Below are 18,811 nucleotides of genomic sequence, written 5' to 3'. Positions count from 1 at the left end.
GGAAGACAAGCTCTTCTCCTGAGAGCAGAGCCCTGGACCGGGGCCCACTCTGCCTCCTACTGTGTGGCTTTGGGCAAGTCTACTCCCCTCTCTGCACCCTCTCTAAAAGGAAAATTCAGTATTAGGTACTAGGTAATTGCCAGCATCCTTGCCAACCCCAGTTTTCCTAACTTCTCCCTTTTTTCTGTCTGTGCAAAGCATGGTACAAAATCTTCAGTTGTGCTGCCGTGAGGACAGAGGACACCCAATGTTTGGGACAGAGACCCCGCCCCCCCCCCCCCCCCCCCCCCCCCCCCCCCCCCCCCCCCCCCCCGCCTCCCTGAGGAGTAGCACTGATCAGAGGCGACCCCTGGTGTGGGCTTGGAAGGCCAGGGACTGAGATGGCTGAGAAACGGGCTGTTACTGTCTTTGTCCTCCAGAGGAGGCAACTTGCCGCGGCCTTCAGACCCAGGGTCCTGCCCTGCCGGCACTAATGGCTCTGTGATAGTGGGTGAATTCCTTAACCCAGGCCTGTGCCTCAGTTTACTTAACTGTGAAGCGGGACTAATACTGCCCCATGATGTAGATGAGAGGTCTGGTATGTAGGAGGGGCTTAATAAAGGGTTATTTTTTATTGTTGTTGGTGGTGTTAATGTTACATCCTTCTGAAGAAAGCACCTTGAGGGAAGCTAGCCTCTGAAAGGACAAGCACACCGCAGGCCCTCTCCCCTCTCCAGCAAAGGACATGACACTTTCCAGGCTGCCTTGGTTTCAGCTAAATTTTATTTGTCGGATTTTTGACAGACGTCTAAATTATACATTGAATTTTCCACATGACCAAATACCACGTCCCTTCCTTTGACTATCATTTTCAAAAGAGACTATAAAAAAAAGAACTTTTCGATGAGCAGACTGAACCCTGAAACCACATGGAGTGCAGAGCTAAAAATAAAAGGAAGTAAGAACTGGCCCCTGAGAAGGAAAGAGAAATCAAAGCAAACTCTGACGGGAATCAAGGGACGAGTCCTGGCGAGGGTGACATGGTGTCACCCTCCAGGCCAGGCCGGATAAGGTGCGGCCGACAGCGAGGGTGGGGCATAGAGTGGCGCAAAAATAGCCACTGCTTTAGCCCGGAAGGGAATAAAGGAATTCGTCAAAAGCCAGGAGAGGGAGAAGTGAGAGGGAGGGAGGGAGGGGGCAGGACGGCATCCTTCCCGCAGTTTGGGAGCTGCGGACCTTAACCCTGGTACATTTCTACCCGCCGGCATAATCGCTGACTCTCAGCTGTGCGCCGACATGTTCCCCAGCTCAGCCCACATCAATGACACCCTTGTTTCCATAGTAACCAAGGGAGAGTGAAGGGGAAAGGGTGTGCTGCCCTGGGCACGGGGAAGCCAGCCAGAAGGAGCCGCACGGGGGAAGTCGGGAGGACGGGAAGGGAAGGAGTTTTTCCCACAACTGGTCTGAGCACACACCCTAGGGCCCCTGTCCCAGGCCTTGCCTGCCCTCTGGCCCCCAACCCTCTTCCCGGCACATTCAGATGCAGTCGTGCCCAGAGCAAGTCTCACCACTAAGACTCACTGGGAGTGGGAGGATGGGGGACCGGGAGTCCCCTTTCTAGCTTCCAATTCTGTCCTCCAAGGGAGGGGCGGGGTGGCTGGGGAGAGGAAAGGAGTCTTTAGAAGCATTTTGTTTTTACAAATGGGATCTTTCAAACTCTGCATTTTTCAGGCTTCTCTCATCTACCCTGCGAGCCCCGGGAGGGTTCAGTAGGGCTGAAAGGGAAGATGAAAGCGTGTGACATCCACAATGTCTCTGTGTCTTTAGCTGAAAAGCAAATCTGAACATTCACAGAGGCTGTTATCAGAGGAAGGCAGTGGCTTCTGCCTGCTGGCTGAGGCCCTGGGGGGCCCTTTCAAACAGTTCCCTAAGTTGGTAGTAAAAGAACAAAGATATTTCACAGACCATCCACTGCCAGCGTCCAAGTTCCACATCTCAGTGTTCCCAAATCACAGACCTCAAGGCAGGCATTTTGCCCCTCAGATAACATCCCTGATGCACTATTTGGAAGGGAAAAAAATATTTTCAAGTGCTAGAGCCACATTTCCAGCCTGATAGAAGGGGGATTTCTGGTTTCTTATAATTCTGTTTTGCCTCTGTTCAAAGGGCGAGAGGCGTCTGGGTAAGACAGACAAGCCGGGGGAGGCTGCAGGGGGCCACTAGCTCACAGTGGTTTAAAAACCCTCACCTTCTTTTTGTTTTGCAAGTACTTACAGGTCTGTCCCTATAAGAACTTGCAACCCAGGGCACCTTTTCATGTCTGGCCTTGTTAATGACTTTCACCCCAGACCACCTTTGAAGCAGACCATGCTTCAGCCTCACCGGCACAACTTGGTCCAGAAAGGCTGGGTACTGATGAGGCCCAGGGGCTGGAGTGACCCCTTCAGTTTGCTCACATGCCTTGGTGGGTTCGGGAAGGGCCACCTCCTGGGATGTAAAAGTAGCTGCCCTCCTGGGACCCACCAGCCACTGGACAGTCTCTTATTCAGTCTCTGAGAACCCCAATGCTCAGGCACCAGAACATAGTTCAGTTCAGGAGCCGGGGATGCTCTGGCCTGCTTTCCCTTGCTTGAAGCCAGGGATCTCTTAAGGCTCAGGGAAGCAAGCTCTTTTTGCAACACGGGACAGGAGGAGTCTCCCACCATTCCTCTCCAATCAATCACAAGAGGACACATTTTGCTGGAGAGAGGAAGAGGGGACCAGAAGCTGGGGTGACGCTGGCTTCCCCGGGCACGGCCCCTGCAACCATACACACCCACGCTCTTCCCAGCAACAAGCCCTCTCCCCCACGAGCAGCCCACACCACCAAGTTGCCAGCACTGTAAAAATTGATCTCTTCTAAAAATCGATCTGCCTGGCTTTTCTCAGTGGAGCAGGTTCACGGTAAAGCTGCATTTATTTTTAAAATCTGATAGCAGCAGCCTATTGTGATCATTTAAACACAGAATTCTTTGAGCTTTAGAAATCCCTTCTATAGGACAGCCGTGGAGAAGCCAGCTCATCTGAGTCGGCTGCTCACTGCTCCACTGAACTGGAGAAAGCCTGTTTACGCTAGCCTGAGCCCTCCATGTGAGGGCTTTTTAAGGACCTTGTAATTTTTCTGGAATTAAACCTCCCACCTCTCCTTACATTCCAGATGTCATTACAGTCAAAAGTCGTAAGACTCTGATTCCCTGTGTAGCTGGCTGGGGGCTGGGGACGGGGTATGTTTCTGTGGTGAGTTGTTTGCAAGAAAGCCTTTTTTTTCCTTTCCAAAGGGTGAGGATTACATACAGTCTCCTACCTGCATGACAAGATGGTTTAATCATCTGCTATTCACGTTCCGCCCCCCGCCCCCAAGCCCAGCAGCTTCCCACCCAGACAGGCTGCAACCCTGGCTCAGTGGATGATGGTAAAAATCACTGACCAGCACCATCAAACACTGTCTTAGTTTCAACACCATGGGGGAATGTAAGGACAGGTCAGGAAATGAATGATCGCAGCCTAAGCTGCTTCTTCCTCTTCCTCTCCCCAGCACCACCCCCCCCTTTTTTTTTTTGAAAGAAAAAAGCCCACTGGAATTGCCTAAACTGCAATGCAATCTCTTGCTCATTTAAAAGATCTCATTTTCTAATCATGTGCTTTGAGACATTTAATACTATTTCAATTATGCAGAGGAAATAATATAATTCCTTTATTTGAAAAATGATACTGAACCTCAGAGATCATGTTAAATCTACTGCTGGAATGGGGATTCTTTTTAAACTGTGTTGTTCCCTCTCTTCACACAGCTGTAGCTGTACACAGATGGAAAAACATTTGGTCAGAAAGCAGCAAATTAGTGTTTTTCAGGACAGAATTCAGCTCCCTCAGCTCCTGCGTCTCCATTCGTCAAGATTTTATTTCTTCTTTGCATTGACGTTTTTGCAGACCCAGTTCATGCCGTCCTTTGAGGGAAATGGGCAGAGAGAGGCAGCGTTAGTTGTAAGAAAGGCACCACACACTCCAGCCCCAGAGGGGAGAGGGCGAGGGTCCTGGGTCCTCCCTCCTCAACCACCAGCTCAATGGAGCTTGCCTTCCCCAGGGGCCCACCTGGGTGACCAGGGACAGTGACCTCCTGGGGAGGAGGAGGGAGGCCTCTGAGAGCACAAGAGGGAGATGGGAGGGGGAATGTCCAGAGCCCGAACTTGAGATGGGTCCTCAGGAACTCCCTCTGAAAAAATAAACACATCTGCCTGGATCCAAGGCCTGATTGAGGAGCTATCAGGACAGATTCCAGCCATTTTTGGCTTCTTCTAAAAGCTGACCTTTGCTAGGGCATTAAATTCAATAAGCCACCTTTCTGGTGCCCCGGTGTGTTTACAGTGTGACAGTGTACACTTGCGCTAAATTAAATTTCTTTTTGGAAAAACAAACCAACTGCAGTGCATGTTACTAGACACACACTGGGGCAATGTGCATTTATTTCTCTTCGCGCAGCACCAGGGAAGGTTTAAAGGGGCCTGGCCTGGTTCTTGCAGCTTTAAGCACTACCAAGCAGAGGGACTGGGGAGAAGGTTCCCTTAAATGCACAGCGACCTTGAAAGTGTCCTCTCTTAGAAGGCTGGAGAAGGACAGAGGTAAAAACCACACAATACCTACAGCCACTTGGCAGGTGGCATGATATCTCGTGGATGCCAGGCCCGCCAGAGATGACCTATTTCTCAACGCCCTTTGCAGCCATCCCTGAACGCTCACCCTTTCCCCAGAGTCTCTCTGACCCCCAGGGGTGTGCAGAGGTCTCAGAAGCCCAGAACAAAATCAAACGAGGCTCCTGCAACGCACCGCACCCCTTTCCCCTGCATGTGTCACACATGCACATCTCAGGCATACATGACATTCAGAGCCCCGCATTTCCTATGACCAGGGAGCTAGTTGTTGAACCTGAACAGCTGAGACAGCTTAAAGTAATAAACATCAGCTGACACTCTTGGCCATTAGGAGCATTAATCCCATAAACAATACATCACTTCAAAACAACCAGCAGGCATCCTATCTCCTGGCTAATCTGACCATAACCTGAATTTACAGCGATTAAAACTCGCCAGTTGCCATCAGAGCACTTGGGTGGGGGAATCAGATAATCTGATGCTCTGATGTCCCAGAGCATACCTTAGGGCATGTGCCAAGAAGAGGCTGGCCACAGCTGAAGGCACAAAGGTGACAGCACCTGGCAGCAGTGGGGATGAGGGTGGGGGAATGCCGAGGTGGGAGAAGGTGGACTCCGAATGCATCTCCGATTACAACTGGGTCAGCTACTTACTCTGAAAAGCTGAGGCCAATTTTAAGACCATTTTATGAAAAGGAATAATTTAAAGAGAAGCATGTTTAATTTTAGGAGTTAATTGGTTTCCAGGAAAAAAAAAAAGATCACCTGCCAGGAGACAAAAAAGATTTTACAAATAAAAGAGGGATGAATAAGATAAGCATCTTCCCTTTGCATTGGAAGCTGAATAGCTCAGCACTTACATAGCACTTTCCATCTTCAGGAACCCGCACAAACACCATCAAAGGTGCCTACCTCAATATCTCCTCCTCTATAGAGACTTGCAACATTTTATCAAATCATCTTCTCAGAGAAATCAAGAACAGTGTTCCCACACTATACGAATACCATTTTCCCTCTTGTTTTACGGCTGATTATAGAGGGGGGTGGGTTTCTTTTACTGCATGTAACTCAACATGAATGCACTCAAAGAGATAGGAAAAATATTTACTCAGCTGCAGGAACCCAAAGCAGAACATGGAGGGTGAAGGGCAGTTTTCTCCTGGGTATCTGTTATGGAGGCAGAGGGGATTTAAATGGGGGAGCCCTGCCGAGGGGCAGTGTCCTCCAGATGTGTGTGAGGGCCCGCGGTGACAAAACCCTTCCAGCCACAGTCCTGCCAGCAGAGGGCGCTCAGAGGTCGGGCCCCACCAGCTGACCCGCTGGCCCCGGGGCTCTGCAGCTGCCGCCTGCAACCTGGAGTGTGGGAAGCCGGGCAGACTTAAGCTGCTCTGGCTCAGGAAGGCCGCCCTGATCTGAAGCGTCTGGAGGCTGGGGATTTTGCCTTTCCTGTTATTACCTAGAGGAGAACCTGAGCTGGAGGTGGGAGGTGTCGGGGAGGCAACAGTCAATGACGATGATAGCTCTTCAATAAAAATCAGGCACAAGCTGTGCCAAGGTGCCCAATGGCAAGGAAAGACTCCTGAGGGAAGGGTCCATGCCAGGCTGGCTTGAGGTGGTGTTTACAGAACTTAGCATGGTGGCTGGCCACACACTTAATTTATATCTTTTAAATTAAACCTTGTAACAACACTGTGAAGTAGGTACTCATGGATGAGGAAATGGGGGCACAGAAGAGTGTGTGGCAGAGGCAGGCTGTGAACCCAGGCAATCTAGCCCCAGCACCTGCTCTCGACGACCATTTCTCAATGACTGCGGGCAAGTGCTCGGGGAGGAGCTCTGCCTCAGGCTTAGAGAGAAGCTGGGGCTCATGCTCAAGTTGGCAGAGGGAGCAATTCCAGTTTTTTCGTCTTTATGACTTCCAGCTGAATACAGGGGCATGAGACAGAACAGCCCTACCCAAGCACCCTGCATGGCTTTGCTGCAGCTCTGAAGGTGCCAGAGGCTGTTTCTGGCCACTCAGCTCTCAAGATTCCTGGGCTGCCAGGTATCGGTTTGTGTGGAATCCTACGTGTTTACCTCGCTCCCCGTGTATTAACTCTCCGCAAGCCCGCCACCTCCAGCAGGATCTCTCTCTTTAGAGATAACATCATTACAAGAGGAGGACCCTTCTGCTTCTCATGCTTAAATCAGCAGCCACGGCACTCTGGCCTTAATCTGGCAAGGTTTTGATTTTTTAAAAACAGATGACTGGGGCTTCCCTGGTGGCGCAGTGGTTAAGAATCCGCCTGCCAATGCAGGGGACACGGGTTCGAGCCCTGGTCCGGGAAGATCCCACATGCCGCAGAGCAACTAAGCCCATTCGCCACAACTACTGAGTCTATGCTCTAGCGCCCACGAGTCACAACTACTGAAGCCCACGCGCCTTGAGCCTGTACTCTGCAACAAGAGAAGCCACTGCAGTGAGAAGCCTGCGCACCACAACCAAGAGTAGCCTCCGCTCGCTGCAGCTAGAGAAAGCCTGCGCACAGCAACGAAGACCCAACGCAGCCAAAAATAAATAAATAAATTTATTTAAAAAAACCCCCAAAACAAAAAAACAGATGACTGAGAAAAGGTGATCATTTACTTGAAGTAGGTTACTGCTCTGCCTCCAAAGAAGGAAATGAACTCACAGGTTCGTTTAATGGTTGAACCTTTATTGTCAAAAACTGGTTTGACCAAATTTCTGCGTACTGGATCTTCCTCACAGTGCTGACAATCTTATGGCATAAGTAGTCCTCCCTTTCTTCCTGCACCGCACCTCCCCTGACCAACCTCGCAGAAACTGAATTTGAATTGATTAGCTTCAATTCAATACTAGAGACTAAGGAGAGACACTGAACCTCAAATACTGAGCTTTGTTTGGCCTTCTGGAGAGGAAATAAATTTTACCATGTCATGATATTATTCCCTACTAACTGCTGGGAAAAATATAAGACGGCCCCTAACCATATGGGTGAAAACCTACTGATTACAGATCTCTCCGTTTCGGGATTAAAGGCATGATGCCCTTTCTATGGGAAGAGTGGTCTCCGACTACACTCTTTTTTTTTTCTTTTTTTTTAACATCTTTACTGGAGTATAATTGCTTTACAATGGTGTGTTAGTTTCTGCTTTATAACAAAGTGAATCAGCTATATGTATACATATATCCCCATATGTCCTCCCTCTTGCGTCTCCCTCCCACCCTCCCTATCCCACCCCTCTAGGTGGTCACAGAGCACCGAGCTGATCTCCCTGTGCTATGTGGCTGCTTCCCACTAGCTAGCTATTTTACATTTGGTAGTGTATATATGTCAGTGCCACTCTCTCACTTCATCCCAGCTTACCCTTCCCCTGCCCCTGCCCCGTGTCCTCAAGTCCATTCTCTACATCTGTGTCTTTATTCCTGTCCTGCCCCTAGGTTCTTCAGAACAATTTTTTTTTTTTTTTTAGATTCCATATATATGTGTTAGCATACGGTATTTGTTTTTCTCTTTCTGACTTACTTCACTCTGTATGACAGACTCTAGGTCCATCCACCTCACTGCACTCCTCTTAATTTGATCTCTCTGCAATGCATCCATCACTGCTCGATGGTTGGAATAGAGCAGTGGCAGCCATGGTTGGGTGGGCCTGGTTTTTAATGCCATGAGGACTACACGGTCACATCAGTAATTGCTTTAAGACGACGGAGCTCAGACCCTTGCTGAGCAATGCAGCCTATCCCATTGTGCCACTGGGCCCCCAGGGTCAAGGAGCAGCTGGAAGCAGCATACATAAAATATTGCTTGCTATTAATACTTCTTCTGGTGACAAAGGGCACTGCACCAGAGAGGTAGCAGAATCGCATGTCCCAAGCTTGCTTCCTTAGTCTACAGAGAGATCTGAAAATTTAAAAATAAACCTGAGGTCTGACTTGCAGATAAGCAGTTCCATACACACTGGGAGTTGAAAATAACTGATTCAGGCCTAGAAAGAAGTTGTAAATGTCATTTAAAAAATACATTGAAATTCTGTTGGCATATTAAGGGAAAGGTCCCTTGGATCAAGGAAAAAGAAATAAAAACAAGAACCTGGGCTAGTGAATGTTTAGTGTTCACCTGCAAGGCAGTCTGAAGGACAGCTGACACGTCAGGGCTCAGACTGCTCGAGGCCCTTTCTGTGTAGGTGAGACCTCTGTGAGCCGGATCATGGCTCCTGCTTGGTGAAGGAAGACAAGGAATGTGGAAGCTATGTGAAAAGAAGGGATGAGCATGAGGTAGGGGCGGCATGGAGAGCGATACCCAGGATAACCTTCTGCTAGCTCAAAGCTACTGGTGTAGGCATGTCTCTGTTATGACTAAGGTTAGCGACCAGGTTGAAACTGCTGATCTCTGCTTTGAAAGGAAATTCCAATGCAGTATAATTTTAATTAAACACACACACACACACACACACACACACACACACACACAAAATGTTCTAGGGAGGAAATGTCTTCAGGCACCTGAAACTACAACAGCCAAGGAAAGCTGTGGTTTGGGGTTCACATTCAGGTCTGCAGGTGGAAGAGGGATTGATTTCTCTATATCTTTCTCTGGCTCTAAGCCAGGTCTTTGTTCACTATTTTCCAGACACCCAGGGAAAAGAAGAGAAGAGTCCCAGGCTAGATGTTGTGCACTAGGAGAGGCCCTAGCAACCCTGGCCTAGCCCCAGGGTGCAGAGGGAGGTCGCTCCATGTCTGCAAGGCAGTCTGCCTGCAGGGGCTGCAGGTTTTCCCTCCCAAACATTGTTTAGTCTCTCCTCTTTCTGCCTTCATCTGCTTGACATAACTGGGTCTCCTCTGATCACTCCTCTGGACTATGGGGCTCTCCATAGCCCAGAGTTTCCAAGATTGATGTCCTCCTTCAGCTTTTAGTGCCGTTTACCTATGCTCTGCTCTTGATAGTTTCCCATGAAAACGTGCTTTAATTACATGATGGGCTGCCTCCTCGTCACCATTAGTCAGGCAAAGAAAGACCTGTTGGCAAACTCTTTTGAAGACTTCAAAAGCCAATTGCCACACCCAGCGCGAGGGATTGCCTGTCTTTGTAAAGACTGCATGTATTTGCCATCGGAATATCAGGCAGAACAAGAATGTGAAATCCACCCCGGGAATCACTAACTTCCATAATGTCAGATCATATGTTTAAGCTACTTGGCTAAGGAGAAGTGATCTCCCTGCCCGACTACTCCAGAGGGCATAGCGCCCCACCTAATGGATCTGTTCCCTTGACTCACCCACTGGAGGGTTATTTATCAGTAGAGGACAGGTCTCTCAAATGCATTTTGATTAAACACACACACAAACACAATGTAAATAGAGACACTGTTTTTAAACATCTGAAACAGTAACAGAAATTCCAGGTCTTTTTTTTTTAACCTCTGTACATTTTCTTTCAGGGTCATTAGGGCTGTGGTGCCAGATACTTGACCCACTTCACATCTGATCATTTTAGCAGCTCTGCCCATTACTGACCAGCTTTCAGGGCGTAGTGGGTGGGGAGGGTGGAATGCGAGGATGAAATAGGAATTTAGGGAATTTCAGTAATTTTTACACAGAATCTCTGAAAGTGACATTTTTCTAGTGAAGTCTTTCATTTTTAGGAATAGTTAAAGCCTTAATTAACAAGAACCTTTAAAAGGCCTGCTCCTGAACTAAGCAATGCAGGGAAAGAATTCCACCTAAGTGACTCTTTTTAAAATGAAAACCAAGAAACTGGCTGAGTGGGCAAGAGCTTAGGTCAAAGGTATTACCTGAGAGGGACATGGTCGATCAGCGTCTCACAATGAAAAGTGTTTCCACGACCTTTCTCCAGTCCCCAAAGGTTACCATTAAAGGACAACAGACAGCAGACTCCCTTCTTAATTAACATTTTTATTAAATAACCCATTTCGAATAATGGTTAAATTCTCTAAATTTATATCATTCTATTAACCATAATCTAATCTCATTAACCTTGAAATCCCAGTCTTAACTACCCAATTCTATACACCATGGTACTATCTACTAAACTAATTAAGTGACCTTCAAACTATTTCTTCTCCATATAAAATCATGATTTTTCTTGCTCACAGTTCTTTACTGGATCTCTCATGATATCATTTCCTGTGAACCTGGTTGCTGAGGTCCCTGATCTGGGAAGAGCTTTCTAACAAGATCAAACCATACAGGACTGTCTCACTTAATTCCTGCCTGCCCCCACCCTCTGTCTGTCTGGTAGCTCACCGCCTCTTTTTTGGCCCAAGTCAAGGGTGCTTCCTCAGAGGAGCGTGGAGTTGGGAGGGAGCTCTGGTCATTGTCTTTCCAGTCCCCACCCCTCCTGCTCGGCCAGGCAGAGATGACAAGGACAGACTCCTTGTTGCCAGCTGTTGAGCTGCCATAGAAATGAAGTTCCCTTTAAGTCACAGGATCTTTGGGCCGAAAAAGAGGCTGTGAGCTACCAGACAGACAGAGGACCCTAGTCCCTCCTTTTTATATCCCTAAGGCTGGCTGAAGAAACAAGAGCCTCACTGTTAATTCCAGCTTTGCTTTTTCTTCCTTTCGACACTCTGGCCAAGAGTGAAAAAAGATCACAGAGCTGTCAATTCCTACTTTCTTAGGAGTATGCATACAGAATGCATTTTTTTTTCTTTTTTTCTTTTTAAATGATTTAATTTTCATTTTTTTTTTTTTTTTAATCTTTTGGCTGTGCCACGTGGCATGTGGGATCCTAGTTCCCCGACCAGGGATTGAACCAGCACCCCTTGCATTGGAAGCACGGAGCCCCAACCACTGGACCGCCAGGGAAGTCCCTGCATTTATTTTCTTAAGGCCCCACCTTTAGAGTCCCCAAACTCAAGATGTTCTCTATTTTCTATATTTGGGTTCTAAACCATTTAGAGAGGCAGAGTCCTCTTGCTGAAGTGGGTTGTACAAACACAAGAAAGCTACTCTCTTTTCCTGGGCCTCATCCTCACCAAAATAACCTGAGGCCCCATGAGTACCATCTTTGGCACAACTGAGGGAAATACCTTAGGCAGAACTTGATTTTTGTTTAAAAGTGAGAAGCTAAATAAAATGATCAGAGTTTACCTACTCAAAAACATTCTGGGTTGTAACATACTTGTTGGACCAGCTGAAAATCGCCCAGTTAATTCAAAACCTGATAAGATATACATAATCACATAAGTGATTGCAATTTTATAGAGGAGACCTGAGAAGAATAAAACTATTAATGGTCGTTAGTTTCTTTCTTGAGTGGGATTAGGGGAAATGAAAGAACTTTTTAGTTTTTAATTTTATGTATTACTTTGATATGATTAAAATGAAAATATATTGCTTTATAACCACATTCTAGGAAAGAAGAAAGGAAATAGATGAGACTTAACACCTGCCCCCTCCCTAGACCTACACCTCACAGAGACTCGCAGGGCCCCAGCTTCCCTTTTGGGGACACAGTCGAGGTAATCTCTGGCTACTTGGGAGCCTGCACAACACACACACGCGTACCAAGAGCTTCTGAGGGGCAGGTATCGAGGAGTCCGGAGCAGGGGCGCTTGTTCCGGCTGACTGGTCTGCCCTCGGATCAGAGGCCAAGCACAGAAGGGGCCCCGGCTCTTTGTGTAACAAAGAGGGAAAAAACAGGCAGCAAACAGTTGGAAGAGGTGAGATAATTCTAGGAAGTGATTATTTGCTTGAGATAAAAGTGGTCAGGCAGTTTTAAGACAAATCAGTGTCAAATGTCTGAGAGAGGGGGAGAAGAGTGCCAGAAGGGAAATGGAAAGAGGCTGCCGGACAACGATGGAGAATCAAATCTTGGGCTCATCCCCCAACACACCAAGTTCACAGAAAAGCAAACTGGTCGTGCCACCAGAGACACATGCCCTACGGCAATGAGGGGAGATGCCATTTTTCTAGATGCTGTTCATCCCCCAAAGCATCCTAGAGCAGTGCTGTCTGGTTCTCACAGCACTGGGTCACCTCCCTGGCAGGTACACCAGATGTTGAAAATGAGGCGTGTAGAGCACGCTGGGGGCTTCAGAATCAAGAAGTGGTCCTAGGGGGCTGACCCCAAGGGTCAACTGGTTTGAGGCTGCTTGGTAGGAAACATCAGAGCTGAAACTGTTGATCATTCTTTGAGCCTTTCAGGTGTCTGGATTACAATCGTTTTCTGCCCTAAATTAAGATCAAATGAGGGGGAGCCTGCTCTTCGGTACACAGTTCCTCAGCGTAAAGCCTAAGGCTTTCGGTCGGCAGAAGCTTCTCCATGGGAAACCAACCTGAAGTAGCATGAAACAGGCCCCAACCCTGACAGCAGTGGAGACAGCCAACAGAAAAGACAAAACACTTCTAGGATAACCAGTGTGTTGTTGATGGCTCTGTTACCTCGGGAGTACAAGTATTTAGCATCCGTAATACCAGACGCAACACAAAACCCCCAACCCAATCACCAAAGAATCCTAGAGTCGGAAAGCATTTTTGAATTCTTCCATTCCGAACCTCCTCCCCAGTGGGGTAGCTTGTCACTTGTGTGGGGTGGTTTATCTGTGGCTTTCTTGGAACAGTTAATGATATCGGATTGGTTGCTAAGCAGAAAAGAATCAAACTCCTCCAGGCCTTTCACATCCTGGAATGGTTCATCTGCCCATCAAAGGCTATTTGTTTCATATCTTTTTCTATCTAGATCCGCCCAACCAATGAGACAGGCTACCTCGGTTGGCTGCTGTGTTGTCAGGTGACCGAGCCCTCCAGTAACCTCACCTGAACGCCCTCTCCCGTGAGAGCCGAGCAAGACTGGATCTGCCAGACTCGGTCGCGGATGGTGTGCAGGTTCAGTCCTTCTGCAATTTCAGAGGCAGGGGCTGCTGTGAGCAGATCCTGCTTATTAGCAAAGATGAGCACTGGCACACAACTTAGCTTTTCTTCTTCCAGTAATTCAGCTAGTTCCTGGATCATTTTGGGAATATATGGGGAGAGGAGGATGAAATCTATGATATTTAACCATGCATTTCTAATCAGAAATAAGTAAGTTAAGCTGATCAACTAGCAACTTTCAAGGGCAGTGGTTCTCAAACTTAAGCCTGTGGAAGAATTCCCTGGCAAATTCCTGGGCTTGCCCCAGAGATGCTGACTTGGGAAAGTCTAAGCCAGGGTCCAGGGATTTGCATTTTTAACAAGTTCCCCAGGTAGTTCTTTTATAGGGGATTCATAAATCATACTTTGAGAAATACTGTTCAAGGGAGAATACAAATTGTGGTTAGACATTTAAAACTCACCCAACGTTACTATCTGTAAGTAACTTTCAATGCATAGATACGCATACATATACATATATACATACATATATATGTATGTATATGTACATATACATATATATTTTAAAATTTGAACTAAAAATGACAATTGCTTTAGAGACTATAATTCTGTTTCATCAATCTCTGTCTCCAAAACGTGCATGCATGTGCATTACACTTCATTAAACCCACATCCTAAAGTAACTGCATTAGTCCATCTGGCAAGGTCTCTGATTTTTAGGTTATTGGTTGGGATCTAAACTGTATGTTGACTCTGCCTGCAATAAGTACAGGAGAAGGTATATACTTAGCTAAATGCCAGGATCCACCTCTTCTCCACTTAACCCACATTTCAGCTACTTAAGACACGTGGGCTGTCAAAGAGAACTGGATGGTTCAAGAGGCAGATCTCCATCTGACACCCTTCACTTCCAAACTCATGTTTAGCATTGCTTCACTTGAGTGATGGTCTAGAAATCATCAAGGTATAGAAGGGAGAGGGGCTGTCTCCAGGAGTCTGGAGAGTACTCAAACTAATTTCCAGGGAAAAGGAACTTAAACATGGGGACTGCTACCTTTGGAAGGCCACGTGTAGTAGTTCAGGACACAGGCCAAGGACTCCGCAATAAAATGTAAAGGTGCTTCTCCAAAGAGGTCCATGATACTACCCACTTCTTATCAGTGCACTCAGTCTGGGTAAAATGGTCCATGCCCACTGTTTCTCTATTTAAAATTGCATACACAGATTGCATCGTGTAATCATGTTGACATGCACTCTGCATTTGAAGTCATATTTGGGTTCAAAGTATACCTATCTCTTTGCTTGGCAAGAAGAGCAGCTTAGTCTTGGCTTGCACATTTCTTCCCATACCTTCTAATTTGTCCAAGTTACCCTCGGATCAATTAAGTTGGTATTGAAAAATGTACACAGAAATGATAAGTGAATTGTTCCTCAGGTTCATTTCTATGTGGCCTGGGAAGAGCTTTTGGGCACGGTGGTTAAGTTCCATTTGCTTATATCTTATTTATTTAATTTGATTAAAACTAAAAGGCTTTAAACGAAAAATTGTTTAAAGAATTCTCAACTAATTTCTTTTTAGGCAAGTGGTATTTTGCCTGTTTGCCAGAATGACTGTTTTGTTTAAACTGCAAAGGTTAAACAAAAATACTTCCCTCACTCTTATACATTTACAAAGTAGATTAATGAATACCCAATTATTTGGGAAATATCTCAACAAGAACAATTTTTTACCTGACCCGTCTCTTCAAATCTTTTTCTGTCTGCGCTGTCAATTACATATATCTGTAAAGTAAAAGAAGAAGGCTACTTCAATAAGCAAATATGGAAAAAGACAGGGCAACTTCTAGGGAAGGAGCAGATGATTCCCAATCAGCAGATTTTCACATTAGCACAGCATCCTGAAACTGAGCTGGTAATTCTTATCTATGGATGCAAAATAAACTAATTAATTAATTAAATGGAGAGGCCCAGAAAATACCTCCAGCAAAGTTCCAAAGTAGGAAGTCAGGAGAGCCAAGCAGGATAAAAATAGATTTAACAGGCATTCACTGAACATTCTTACTAGATTTACCCTATTAATCCTCATTATCACTCCGTGAGTTAGATTTCATTTTTATCCCATTTTATACATAAATAAACATAAGCCTGAAGAAGTTAAGTAATTTACCCAAGTTACGTTTGGTACATGACAAAATGGGGATTCAAACTCAGGCATACCTGACAGTAAAGTCCCTAGCTGCTCTTAAGCACTCTGCTATACCGTGTCCCAAATTGTCAGGAAGGGATAGTGTTTTGAGGCATTTACAAATCCTATAGCCTTCGAACATCATCATTCTGAAAGTACATTTTTCAGTATTAACTGTATGCTGTCTTCAGGTGCTGGGAGGTTAAGATCAAGTACTGGAAATAGCAGGGGCATAGGCTTTGCCAGAGTAAGAGAAGTTTTGAGATTTACCATAAGTTACAAATCCCAAGCTTTCTTTCCCATCACTGAATTTTATTTATTGTATAAATAACATCCTGTAACAATGATAAGGGAAATTAGATAAGACCAAAGAAGAAAGAAAAATCACCTATAGTTACAGAACCCAAGCACATTAATTATTTTCATTTCCTATGAAAGTTCCCTTCTAATTCTTCTTCATATGGAATTTAAAAAGAAAATCAGAGGACTTCCCTGGTGGCACAGTGGTTAAGAATCCGCCTGCCAATGCAGAGGACATGGGTTTGAGCCCTGGTCCAGGAAGATCCCACATGTTGTGGAGCAACTAAGCCCGTGCGCCACAACTACTGAGCCTGTGCTCTAGAGCCCATGAGCCACAACTACTGAAGCCTGCGAGCCTAGAACCTGTGTTCCGCAACAAGAGAAGCCACCGCAATGAGAGGCCCACGCACCGCAACGGAGAGTGGCCCCAACTCGCCGCAACCAGAGAAAGCCCATGTGCAGCAACGAATACCCAACGCAGCCAAAAATAAATAAATAAGTAAATTTAAAAAAAGGAAAACCAGAGATATCATTTTGTAGTCATTTAAAAAAAATCAAACAGTGTATTAAATGTTCTTCCAGTTGCTACTCTTAAAAATTATCAAAATTTCAAACTTTCTTTAAAGAAATTAGAATTGTTATTAAACTAACGGTATAATGGAAACGCTCTTTTAAAAGAACATATCATTGAAAAACAACAATGAAAAACAATCTTGAATTCCCACCTTTACGTGCCTTAAAATTCTGTTCTACTCTGAAAACTTGCTCTCTTTTGAAAGGAAAAAAAAAAAACAATTAAAATTCCTTTGCTTGAGTTAATGCACTCTCATTTAGAGTCACTAGTGCTGGGACTTCCCTGGCGGTCCAGTGGTTAAGACTCTGCGCTTCCTCGGCCCGGGGCAGGGGGCAGGGGGCACGGGTTCGATCCCTGGTCGGGAACTAAGATACCGCATGCCACGCAGCATGGCCAAAAATAAAACAAAATAAAAAAATAAAAAAATTTAGAGTCACTAGTGCTAAATATTATACCAGGGACCAAGTCCAGCCTTTCCTCACCTGTGTTTCCTTCATGGAGAATCACAGGAGAAAGGATGGATGTGTTTGGTCTCAGTATTTTTTTGTGGCCTTATTATTGTTATTGTTAATATTACTCTGACTCAATGTCAACGCACACCACCGAGACACAAAATTCGATACTGTCTGATAAGTCAGAACATGGTGGTAGCTTAGTTTTCCACTGGTGGGTCTCATATTATATAGTAGCAGGCGTAGTATAAAGACAGATGTAGAAAGAAGGAATGCAATGGAAGAGTGAACCTGAATACAAGGGACGGGATTAGAACTATTTGGTAGTCTGTAGTGGATTAGGATGATCTTCACTCACGCAAGAGTGGGAGATGATGTGAGGGAGGGGAGAAGGGTCAGGTGATCCCTGGGAGGGTATTCTGGGCTCAGATTACAAAGCAGGAAAAAATGTGCTTGGGAGCAAATGGTATGAGTGAGAAGGTAAATGTAGAAGAGGCTGAGACAAGGCTGAGAATACAATTAAAGATAAAGTTAATGGGAATTGCCTGGCAGTCCAGTGGTTAGGACTCAGCACTTTCACTGCTGGGTCCCGGGTTCAATCCCTGGTCGGGGAACTAGGATCCCATAAGCTGTGTGGCGCAGCCAAAAATAAAAATAAAAGAAAAAGATACAGTTAAGAAATTGGTGTTTGATATGATGAAAAACAAACATCTGGGAGAGAATAATTAGGAATGGAAAGACAGTTTTAATAGTAGACAAGAAAGATGATGATTGAAATACCAAAGAATCCAGAGGCTGAAAGTCAATATGAAAGTTTTAACTTTTACTTTAATTACTTGCTAAATTACTTGCTACTTATTGCTTTGACATTAAATTTCACAAGGAACATTTTCATTAAAAGAGTTAAAGGGGGCTTTTCCTAAACTGTACATAAATTCTTCCTATTATTATTTTTCTCACATAACTTTTATAGAATTTGAAAATTATTGTATAATAATTCCAGGAGGAAGGCTATAAAACAACCACCCCATTTATTAAAAGGGCCAAGTGAAAAAGTCCTAAGCAAAAACCAGTCTCTGGTGATCCCACAAATCTGTTTTTCTATGGTGGCACACGATTCTCCTGGTTACCCCCTCCCCAGCGCTGCCCAGTTTCTTCCTGCAAGTATCTGTTTGCTTGCGGTCAATAGCTAAGGGTAAGGATAGCCTCTTTTTCTTCCTTTCTTTTTCTTGTTAATAACATAGGTGTTAATCTAGTCATGCAAAAACCATTTTTTTAACTTTAATTTTTTAAAATTTTTATTGGAGTACAGTTGCTTTACCATGTTGTGTTAGTTTCTACTGTACAGGAAAGTGAATCAGCTATACGTATACATATATCCCCTCTTTTTTTGGATTTCCTTCCCATTTAGGTCACCACAGAGCACTAAGTAGAGTTCCCTGAGCTACACAGTAGGTTCTCATTAGGTATCTATTTTATACATAGTATCAATAGTGTATATATGTCAATCCCAATCTCCCAATTCATCCCACCCCCGCCCCTTCCCCCCTTGGTGTAACTTTTTATTTTATATTGGAGTATAGTTGATTAACAATGTTGTGTTAGTTTCAGGTGTACAGCAAAGTGATTCAGTTATACATATACATGTATCTACTCTTTTTCAAATTCTTTTCCCATTTAGGTTGCTACATAATACTGAGCAAAAAAATGAATCCAAAAACAGATTATCAAATAAAAACTACTCGGAAAGTATTAAAGAAAGTTAAATATCGTGCTTTTGACTGGTCTTAAAACACTA

The 18,811-nt window shown here is 45.2% G+C and overlaps 1 protein-coding gene across 1 annotated transcript in view; it reads right to left on the bottom strand.

Moving 5' to 3' along the window:
- Positions 1 to 3,253: 3,253 nt before the first annotated feature.
- The window catches only part of ARL3 (ADP ribosylation factor like GTPase 3), a 31,650-nt gene continuing 16,092 nt past the window's right edge, over positions 3,254 to 18,811 (bottom strand). Inside the window, exons 4-6 of the mRNA XM_036828895.1 lie at positions 15,234 to 15,284; positions 13,449 to 13,634; positions 3,254 to 3,965 (exon numbers count right to left, since the gene is read on the bottom strand). Of these exons, the coding sequence (XP_036684790.1) occupies positions 3,918 to 3,965; positions 13,449 to 13,634; positions 15,234 to 15,284 (285 nt within the window). The 3' untranslated portion in view covers positions 3,254 to 3,917. The remainder of the gene's footprint in view (positions 3,966 to 13,448; positions 13,635 to 15,233; positions 15,285 to 18,811) is intronic.

The sequence above is a fragment of the Balaenoptera musculus genome, chromosome 16 (genome assembly GCF_009873245.2).
Source record: "Balaenoptera musculus isolate JJ_BM4_2016_0621 chromosome 16, mBalMus1.pri.v3, whole genome shotgun sequence".
Lineage (NCBI taxonomy): Eukaryota > Metazoa > Chordata > Mammalia > Artiodactyla > Balaenopteridae > Balaenoptera > Balaenoptera musculus.
The sequence above is the reverse complement of the archived record's forward strand: the minus strand, read 5'-3'. Positions and strand labels throughout refer to the sequence as shown.